This window comes from Lactuca virosa, chromosome 4, assembly GCF_052849685.1.
Source record: "Lactuca virosa cultivar CGN04683 chromosome 4, Lactuca_virosa_CGN04683_v6, whole genome shotgun sequence".
NCBI lineage: Eukaryota > Viridiplantae > Streptophyta > Magnoliopsida > Asterales > Asteraceae > Lactuca > Lactuca virosa.
The window spans coordinates 164,349,753-164,358,763 of record NC_136429.1 but is presented as its reverse complement, the minus strand read 5'-3'; the positions used below and the strand labels follow the sequence as shown (position 1 = coordinate 164,358,763).

Here is a 9,011-nt window from a genome sequence, read left to right as displayed (position 1 = left end):
CGTCTCCGATACCACTCAACAACCAAACCACTAGCCTTTGGGACGGTGTTCACTAATGAGTTAGTGTGCCAAATAGGAAATCACACGTGTCTTGCCCCTCCATGCCGGTTAGCCTAATAACAAGAGACTTCATTGCAAGACAAAACATAGTTGATGGACTGATCCGCCAATGCTTCAAAGTCTAGGGGAAAAAGCGCCAACAATTCTCAACATATGCACAAGAAAACCCTCGTACATTGGTTGGACACTCTGTTATGTGTTGAACTGCGCATAGAACAGTCGTAGCAGCTGAAACGGTTTACCGGCGGCAGCAGCTGCGGATAGAAAGACGAGCGAGAGAGAGAATCAAGAAAAATGGGGAAGAAAACGAAGAAGCCGGGAAAGGGAAAGGAGAAAACGGAGAGAAAAACGGCCAAAGCAGAGGTGAAGAAAGCTCGTAGAGAGTCTAAGAAAGTCTCCCCGGAAGACGACATTGATGCAATTTTGGTACTCCTTTTAATCGAAATTATAACACATACGCAGCGCTGTTCTGTTTCATACTTCACTTGAGTATTGTATCATTGTAGTTACCATGAATGTGTTTTTGAGTTTTTAGTTAAGCATACAGAAGGAAGAAGCTAAGAAAAAAGAAGTTCATGTCGAAGAAAATGCTCCTCGTCCATCTCCCCGGTCAAATTGTTCGGTATACCGCTCTTTTTTTCCATTTGGATTATTAAGTCTGTGCTACGAATTTAGAATTAACTTATTGATTAGGGTTATTGATTGTGTAGCTCAACATCAATCCATTGAAAGAGACTGAAATGATATTATATGGTGGTGAATTCTACAATGGCACCAAGGTTTGTATTTACTGTTATCATATTATGTCTTATAGATGAATTCAAGTGACCTTCTCCCTGACATTATGCTTGAACTTACTTTGAAAATGGTTGATTTGCTACACAGACATACGTTTATGGTGATCTTTATCGATATGATGTTGATAAAGGGGATTGGAAGCTAGTTTCTAGCCCTAACAGCCCCCCTCCTCGCAGTGCTCACCAGGCTGTTACATGGAAGAATTATCTATATGTTTTTGGTACTTAATTAGTAGAATTTTGATAAATCACATAGTTAAAGACTAAACCACTCACTCTTTATTAAAATAGTGTATTACACACCTGTAAACTAACAAAATTCTTGTTTTGTTTGTAACTAGGTGGTGAATTTACATCTCCTAATCAAGAACGTTTCCATCACTACAAGGTAGAGTACTTGTGGGATTTGAAGTTAACTTGTTTTTCCATCAAGGGCATGAAAAAAGACAATTTTTTTAATAAGTGACTTCTTTCTTATGTATGAAATGTTGCATTGTTGTATGATTTCAGGACTTTTGGATGTTGGATTTGAAAACAAATCAATGGGAACAATTAAATTATAAAGGTTGCCCTAGTCCACGTTCTGGTCATCGAATGGTATGTTCACATCTTTCTGATTTTGCTCATGTCATCCATCTTTTAGGGTTTCCATGTAAACCCTAGACCTCATTTGCAGGTTTTGTATAAGCACAAGCTCGTTGTTTTTGGTGGCTTCTATGATACTCTCAGAGAAGTCAGGTTGTTATTTGTTTCTTTATTATCAGATATAATGGAGTTTAAAGCTTAAAAGATATGAGATTTGATTCTGTTATTTGTTACTTTGTTTCATCATGCAGATACTTCAATGATTTGCACGTCTTTGATCTTGATACTTTTAAGGTGAAGTGGTGAAGAAAGTGAAACAACTTAAAATGGCTGATAGTTTTTTTTTTTGGCGAATTAAGTTTTGTAATTAATATAGATATATTGTGTTATTTTGTAGTGGCAAGAAATAAAACCTACACCTGGATGCTTGTGGCCAAGTGCTCGAAGTGGCTTCCAACTATTTGTTTATCAAGATGATGTGAGTTAAAAGTAGATATTTTATTTTCTTGTTTTAAGTGAGTGAATCTTTAATTGATTTACCAATAAAAAAATGTTGTTAAAATTGTAGATTTATTTATATGGTGGGTACTCAAAAGAGGTATCTTCTGATAAAAACAGCTCAGAAAAAGGGATTGTTCATTCGGATATGTGGTTGCTTGACCCTAAGACTTGGGTGTGGAACAAGGTATTATGCTTTTTTTTTTACTCCTTTCAGTTTCTTTATAATTAAAAATGAATAACTTGTATTTTATTTAAACTTTATCTGGTTTTAGGTAAAGAAAGGTGGAATGCCACCTGGACCTCGTGCTGGTTTCTCTATGTGTGTACATAAAAAGCGGGCTGTGTTATTTGGTGGAGTTGTTGACATGGAAGCTGAAGGTTGATTTTCTTTTTTCTCTCTTTTTAAAAAAAAAAAAAAAAACTCTTTGGAATCTATTAAATTTCTCTGAAGTAGATATGATTGCCTTTAGAACTTAAACTATTAATTTTTATCATTAAGAAGTGTGTAAAACATGTGTGGTTAATATGATTTCTAATTTTATAATGACTTCAGTTGTATATGCAGGTGATGTGTTAATGAGCTTGTTCTTGAATGAACTTTATGGCTTCCAATTGGACATTAATCGTTGGTAATTCCTTAAAATCATAAGAAGATTTTCAATTTTTATTCAACCCTTTTTGATTCATTTTTCTGTATAGATACTTTATACATTTTTAGGTAACTATTTTAAGAATAAATAAACTTTTAGGTATCCATTGGAGTTGAGAAAGGAGAAATCAACAAAAGATAAGGTATTTTTGGTAGTTACTTTTTATAAAAATTATTGTATACCGATAAAAATGGTAATTTGAAATGTTTTTGCAGATGAAAAAGAAAAAAGATGAAGATGATGAAATGGATTGTGATGAAGCTGGTAATATGGAAAGTAACATTGAGGATATTTCATTAAATATGGAGAGAAACATTAGGGTTGATGATGTGGCTACAAAATCTATTATTGAAGAAGTAGTGAAGCCTTGTGGGCGTATAAATTCCAGCATGGTAGTTGGAAGAGATACATTGTATGTTTATGGAGGCATGATGGAAATAAGAGATCAAGAAATCACACTTGATGATTTATATGCTCTTAATCTTAGCAAACTTGATGAATGGAAGTGCCTTATTCCGGTTTGTTAACATTCTAACTTTTTATAATAAATGTTCTCATTTACCTTGATGTTTAAAAAAAAAACATTTGTTGTTTTTTCTTGTTATTTTGTGTAGGCATCTGAGTCTGAATGGGTTGAAGCATCAGAGGATGATGATGATGATGATGAAGATGATGACGATGATGATGAAGATAGTGAAGATGATGATGAGGATAAAGGTGATAGTGATGACACTGATGATGATGACGAGGATGATGATGTGGAGGTAATTTTTTTCTTGTTAGATAATTATGTATGCAAGACAGAACATACCAAGTTGTACTGTGTTTGACATGACAGACAGAGACCGACAAAATTTGCAATTTTTTGTCCCACTTTTTGACTTTGGGACAAAAATGACATTAATTTTTTATTTTTTAATGTTTGAAGGGTTCGAATGGTGATGATGTAATGGGAGATGCTGTTGCAATAATAAAAGGTGAAGGGAAGAAACTACGAAGGAAGGAAAAAAGAGCAAGAATTGATCAAATTAGAGCTAGTCTTGGCCTATCTGACTCACAGAGAACTCCAATGGTAATTTTTAATTGCAGAAACAATTTTAAAAAAAAAAAAAAATAAACATTGATTCTAAGCGATTGCTGAATTATAAATTCTTATTCTTTGTGTTAAAAAGCCCGGGGAAGCTCTGAAGGACTTCTATAAGCGAACAAACAGTTACTGGCAAATGGCAGCATATGAACATACTGCTCACACTGGAAAGGTTTACTTTCACCTTTTTATCTATTTACCTGTAGTGAATAGTGATTAATTAAAGCATTATACTTTTTTTTTTTTTTTTTTTTTTTTACTGTTGAGTAAATCTTCTTTGACTTGTTTTTATTGATTGCAGGAACTCCGGAAGGATGGTTTTGATCTTGCTGAAACTCGGTTCAAGGAGCTTAAGCCAATTCTTGATGAGGTATCCATTTCACTTTGTATTAATAAGCTCTAACACTTACAATATCCTGTCATGTATTTAAGTGTCTGTAAAAGCAGCCTGTACAATTGTCTATGGTAATGTGGTAAAAAAAATAAAAATAAGACACAAAATGTCTGATCAAATTTTTTTTTCATGTACAGCTGGCAGTCTTGGAGGCAGAGCAGAAAGCTGAAGAGGCTGAAGGTCCTGAAACTAGTGTTTCAAGGAAAAAGGGCACCAAGAAAAACAAACACCTGGGTTCAAAATAGACCAATGTTCAAATTTTTTTGAGTGTGTTTGTATTTTAGTAGTGTTTATGTACGTTTTAACTTTTTATAAATTTGCTCATATATTTTTTGAAATTTTCTCCAGATTTGTAGTTAGACTTGATCAAAAAATTATATTGTATGTGATGTGATTTTCATTTTACAAAATTTTGTCTTTCGCTTTGGTAAATGTAATATATAAAGTAATCATGATAAAATATACAAAGTAATCTTGCTAAAAATGACTCATCGAATACTAGAAAAATATAAAGAATATTATAACATTTCTTAGCGCAATCACACAAAGAAACCAAGCTTTTAGTACCACACCTTTGTGAAGGTTTTGCTTATTTGAATGTTGACATAAAGTAACGTTGGGCTAAAGTCTACAAACTATGAAAACATTTCATCTAACAAATATTAATCATTAAAAAAGCTTTTGAAAATGTTCAATGAAGTTAGGTTTTCGTTAAGATAAATTACTAGAATGTTGTGATTACATTATCAATACGTAATTGTAAAGATCAGTCATTAAACAGATAAAGTCGAACCATAAACTTGGATTGATATCATACTAAGAAATTACACTTGACTAATCCATTGCCAACATTTATCGACATGACTTATTCATCAACAAACACTGCCACATAAACCAAAAAAAAAAAAAAAAAACCTAGCCCCACAATCCGACCATCAACCAAAAGTCCAAAACACACACATGTTACTAAAATTTACAGAGTGCAAAGCAAAATATCAACGTCAAATGGGCCCCACTGCCACGTCATTTGCTAGTAAAATGTACTGTAAACACGCTACAAGTGAAATTACTATTTGCTTCGCTTTCAAGCACAAATTCACAGTTATCCCCAATCTGAATCCCTCTTTGCCTTGCAAATGCTTCCCAACTTTGTGTTAAAGCCTTCAAACCCACTTTATTTTGATACAAAACCGGCCAAAGATCCGCCTTATTTCTCAAAAGAATCACCTTCGACTTCAACTTCACCCATTTCGGTATCTCCTGCGGACATTTATAATCATCACTATGTCTCTACAAAGAAAAAAAATTATTCTTCCAGCAACCCCTGAACAGGCCCACACTGCTCTCCCCCCAAAAGATTAATGGAAAATGTAAATCATGTACACAGTGGGGCCCACTAGATGGGTGCGCAATCCACATTGGGATTTAAATTCTCACACTGCAACTGCTAAGACTCAAACCTTTGACTGTTTCAAAAAAGATACGTACAAGATATTGGTAACTACTCATGACCGCAGAAAATGAAGTGTTGGTGGGACCGGTCCAGGGTGTGTCCTCATAGTCAACAGGCTCGGGTTTGACTTTTTGTAAAATATTATTGCTTTCTTCCTTATGAGAGTTATTAAAATCTGTCTTGCCACTAGAACTTGTTTTCATCACACCCGTTGAGTCACGTTTCAATGTAGGAGGACTCTTGGGCATTTCCATTGGTTTAGCTGTTCAATGTTAAGCAAATAAATGATCACACGATTAATAAGAAAAAAAAAACTAGTATAAAAAATTTAAAATTTAACCATTATATATACCAATCGGTTTATGTGGAACACCAACATTGTGAAATCTTGAATCATGTTCGCGTGCTGAGATAGGCTCTTTTTTAATAATCTTTGGTGGTGAAACTGTTTTATTAAAAGATCATTATATATACATTGAAATAACTAAAAAAAAACATAATATTGAGCTTCTAAATTTAATGATCATACCTATCGGTTTAGGAGAGAAAGCAGGGGCACCATCGTCATTGCGCGATTTTGAACCAGAGACATCGGTTTGACTTGTCAACACAGAATCTTTTTTAACAATCTTTGTTGGTGTCACTGTTTAAACATAGAAAAACAAATGTTCAAGAACCATATCATGTTTTCTAACAAAAGATCCACATACATTGTTATTATGGGTTAAAAAAAATAAGAAAACTTACTTGGAAACATGGTGCTCCTCAATCTTTTCTTGATAGAAGTCTTGAATGTGTTTTCCTTGGGCTTTTCTGTCATCTTTTTTGAAAGTGTTTCCAGAAGCTTCCCAGATTCTTTTACTTTAGTTCCATCTCCACCACCTCCGCCTGCCACATCATCTTTCCGGCCACCGGAGGATTTTTTAGGGCTAGTTTGTAGGATTGACACATCATGTTTCTGTAAACTGTTTACTCCTAAATGTTCATCTTCTGAATCTTCTACAGGAACACTGTGGTTATTTTTCACAATTGTAGGAGTCTCACAAACAGTGTTATCAGGGTTTGTGTTGACCAATGGTTTTGATCTTTGACTTGTTTCTTTATCTGAATCAGACGGCTGAGATTGCGAAGATGATGCAACCAAATGATCATCAGTTTTTGGTGACATCATATCATCTGTTCTTTTTTTCTTGATACTTATCTCCTTTTGTTGACTTCCAACAGAGTCTTTAATTTCAAGATGATGATTTCCATTGGTGATTGCATTTGATGGGATATGGTGGTCAACTGTGGTCAACTTATGTTCTTTTCTAGTTTCTTTCATTGGGTGGGGAGTGAATCCAAAGTGTCTATTTTCAGGGCAACCACTTTCTCCATACATTGAAACAACAAAATGAGATTCCATAATGTAATGAAAAACCAATAAATCGCCAACTTTTAACCCATGAGCTAAACAAAATGTATTCCAACCTTCTTCAAATGCCAATAATCCATCAATTTTTGTGAATCTTACTTTCCATTTCTCACCATTTGAATCCTCAAGCCAAGTTGACCTACCAGATTTTTTCTGTACAGTATGAGCAAATTTTGGAGGCAGGAACTGCAAGTAAATGAATGATAAATCAGTAACATTTTGTTTACAAAAACGCCCTTCATCCCATAAAAAGGAGAGATTTTTGTTTTGTGTAGTGCAATGAGAGAATGTTAATACCAAAACTTTGGAATATTCATCACCAAACATGACTTTGACGAATGAAGTGGCAACAGGTGATGGATTTTTCTCCTTTTTATGCATCAAGTGACAATTCTGAGTGCACTCAGCACATGCCTCTCCCTTAGGAGCCATTTTATATGTAGAGTTATCTACAAAAAATCATCACAATAATACAAAACAATCAGCAAGAATTTGAAAACTTCAAATGGTAATGTGTATGCATAACAATCATCACATACAGGTTTCATTTGCTTATACCAGTTTCCAACTCTTTTTTGGGGGTTCCATCTGATTCTAGTTAAACTTCTTCTTGTCATCCATTACAATGGTTATTTTTGTATAGAAAACAGTCATAAGAATGTTATAACTTTCATATAGAATCCAAATTTGTACTTACTCCCCTTTCTTTGAAGTTTGAACACATTAACATAATATGGAAATTATTACTAATTTTCTGGGATATTGAACTATAAGCAGACAAAGTTCGTAGTCAATGCGTGTTATTGTAGAACTGGTAGTTCATTGAAGAGTTTTATTTCAGATTCCTAATGCAAGTCAATAGTTGTACAATAGTAAATTTTCTACCCAATTTTGACTTCCCTTTGCTCCCGAAAACATCAATTATCCACGGGAGTGTACATATACGGCAAACAATTCACAAAACCCTAAACCCTACAAACTTGCATAAAAACAGAACAACTACTCTTCATGTAAAAGACGAAATCAAAATAGAAATCGTGTACGTTTTAAGTGCAATGAAGATCAAAAGAACCCCCAAAATCATGTGATGCTTACGATAATTCTGAAAGCAGAGAAAAGAAAAACACTTACATTACGACAATGGCCTTTGAAAATCTGCTAAATCGTTCACCAATGAGCAAAAGCACTTCCGATTCTGCTCCCCACTTCAGTTGGTAAATACTCCCGGAGACGTCCGTCTGTCTTCTACGGCGTTTTGAAGTACAAAATCGTGTCAGAGAGGGTTAATAGTAATCAATAGATTGCCATATTTATTAATTAAAACTTATTTAATATATAAATAATGTAAATACAATTTAAACTTTAAATGTAAATATATAAATATAACCTAATTTATAAAAAATACCATTATAAATATAAACAATGCACGTATTTTTAAAACATAGTATCTAGATATATCATTGTGTTTAAAAAAATGTAAAAATATAGATATAAACACAATTTATCTGCTACTATTAAAAATTTTAACACTATTTCAAGAATAAGGATATATTATTATTCAGTTCACATTTTAGGTGGTTCCTATTTTCTTTTATAAAAGTTTAAACACAAAAAGGTACAAGGGCAACTTCAAGCAATGTGTTTACCTATTTTAGAAATGTACCTAATTTGGAACACAAATTCCATAATAGAAAGATAATTACATATTTGCGTTTTCTCTATTGCATCTTCATAAACGTTCAAAACTAACATCAAATGAATATAAAAAATGAAAATAATCATCAAATATGATGATTGAATGATTTGTCTCAATCATACCATATTAGTGGAAGAATGAAAAACGACTTTATATGTAGAAGTCTTTCATATTGTAAAACTTAGTATCATTGAGGCTTTTTGTTACGTATGCAATTGGTTTCAGCCTTTCAGTTAATTGAACTTGTGGCGAACGTATTGCATTTACTTTTTGATACTTATAATTTTATATTTTATATTTTATGGTCTAATTACATGTTTGTTGAACTCTTCTTGCTCTTGTATTATGAGAAACACCCTACGTGACGGATATGT

General features: G+C 33.3%; 2 protein-coding genes across 3 annotated transcripts; one reads left to right on the top strand and one right to left on the bottom strand.

The window, feature by feature from the left end:
* The first annotated feature begins 228 nt into the window (after window positions 1-228).
* On the top strand, window positions 229-4,506 carry LOC145107675 (Galactose oxidase/kelch repeat superfamily protein). 2 transcript variants are annotated; one of them, XM_079044618.1, is made up of 19 exons: window positions 229-486; window positions 596-682; window positions 771-839; window positions 946-1,078; window positions 1,199-1,245; window positions 1,368-1,454; window positions 1,534-1,595; window positions 1,694-1,736; window positions 1,840-1,920; window positions 2,011-2,127; window positions 2,216-2,321; window positions 2,497-2,572; window positions 2,693-2,735; window positions 2,809-3,111; window positions 3,208-3,357; window positions 3,522-3,665; window positions 3,766-3,852; window positions 3,982-4,050; window positions 4,212-4,506. In XM_079044618.1, exons 1-19 carry the CDS (start codon window positions 355-357, stop codon window positions 4,317-4,319), a joined length of 1,944 nt encoding a protein of 647 aa, XP_078900744.1. In that variant the 5' UTR covers window positions 229-354; the 3' UTR covers window positions 4,320-4,506. The 2 variants fall into 2 exon arrangements, with proteins under 2 accessions (XP_078900744.1, XP_078900745.1); XM_079044619.1 differs by having other exon boundaries at window positions 230-486; window positions 2,509-2,572.
* Window positions 4,507-4,856: 350 nt separating this feature from the next.
* Window positions 4,857-8,217, bottom strand: LOC145107674 (uncharacterized). The gene is made up of 7 exons (XM_079044617.1): window positions 8,073-8,217; window positions 7,239-7,390; window positions 6,275-7,127; window positions 6,057-6,170; window positions 5,880-5,972; window positions 5,563-5,789; window positions 4,857-5,334 (listed from the first exon to the last, which is right to left on the bottom strand). Exons 2-7 carry the CDS (start codon window positions 7,371-7,373, stop codon window positions 5,098-5,100), a joined length of 1,659 nt encoding a protein of 552 aa, XP_078900743.1. The 5' UTR covers window positions 7,374-7,390; window positions 8,073-8,217; the 3' UTR covers window positions 4,857-5,097.
* Between the last annotated feature and the right edge of the window lie 794 nt (window positions 8,218-9,011).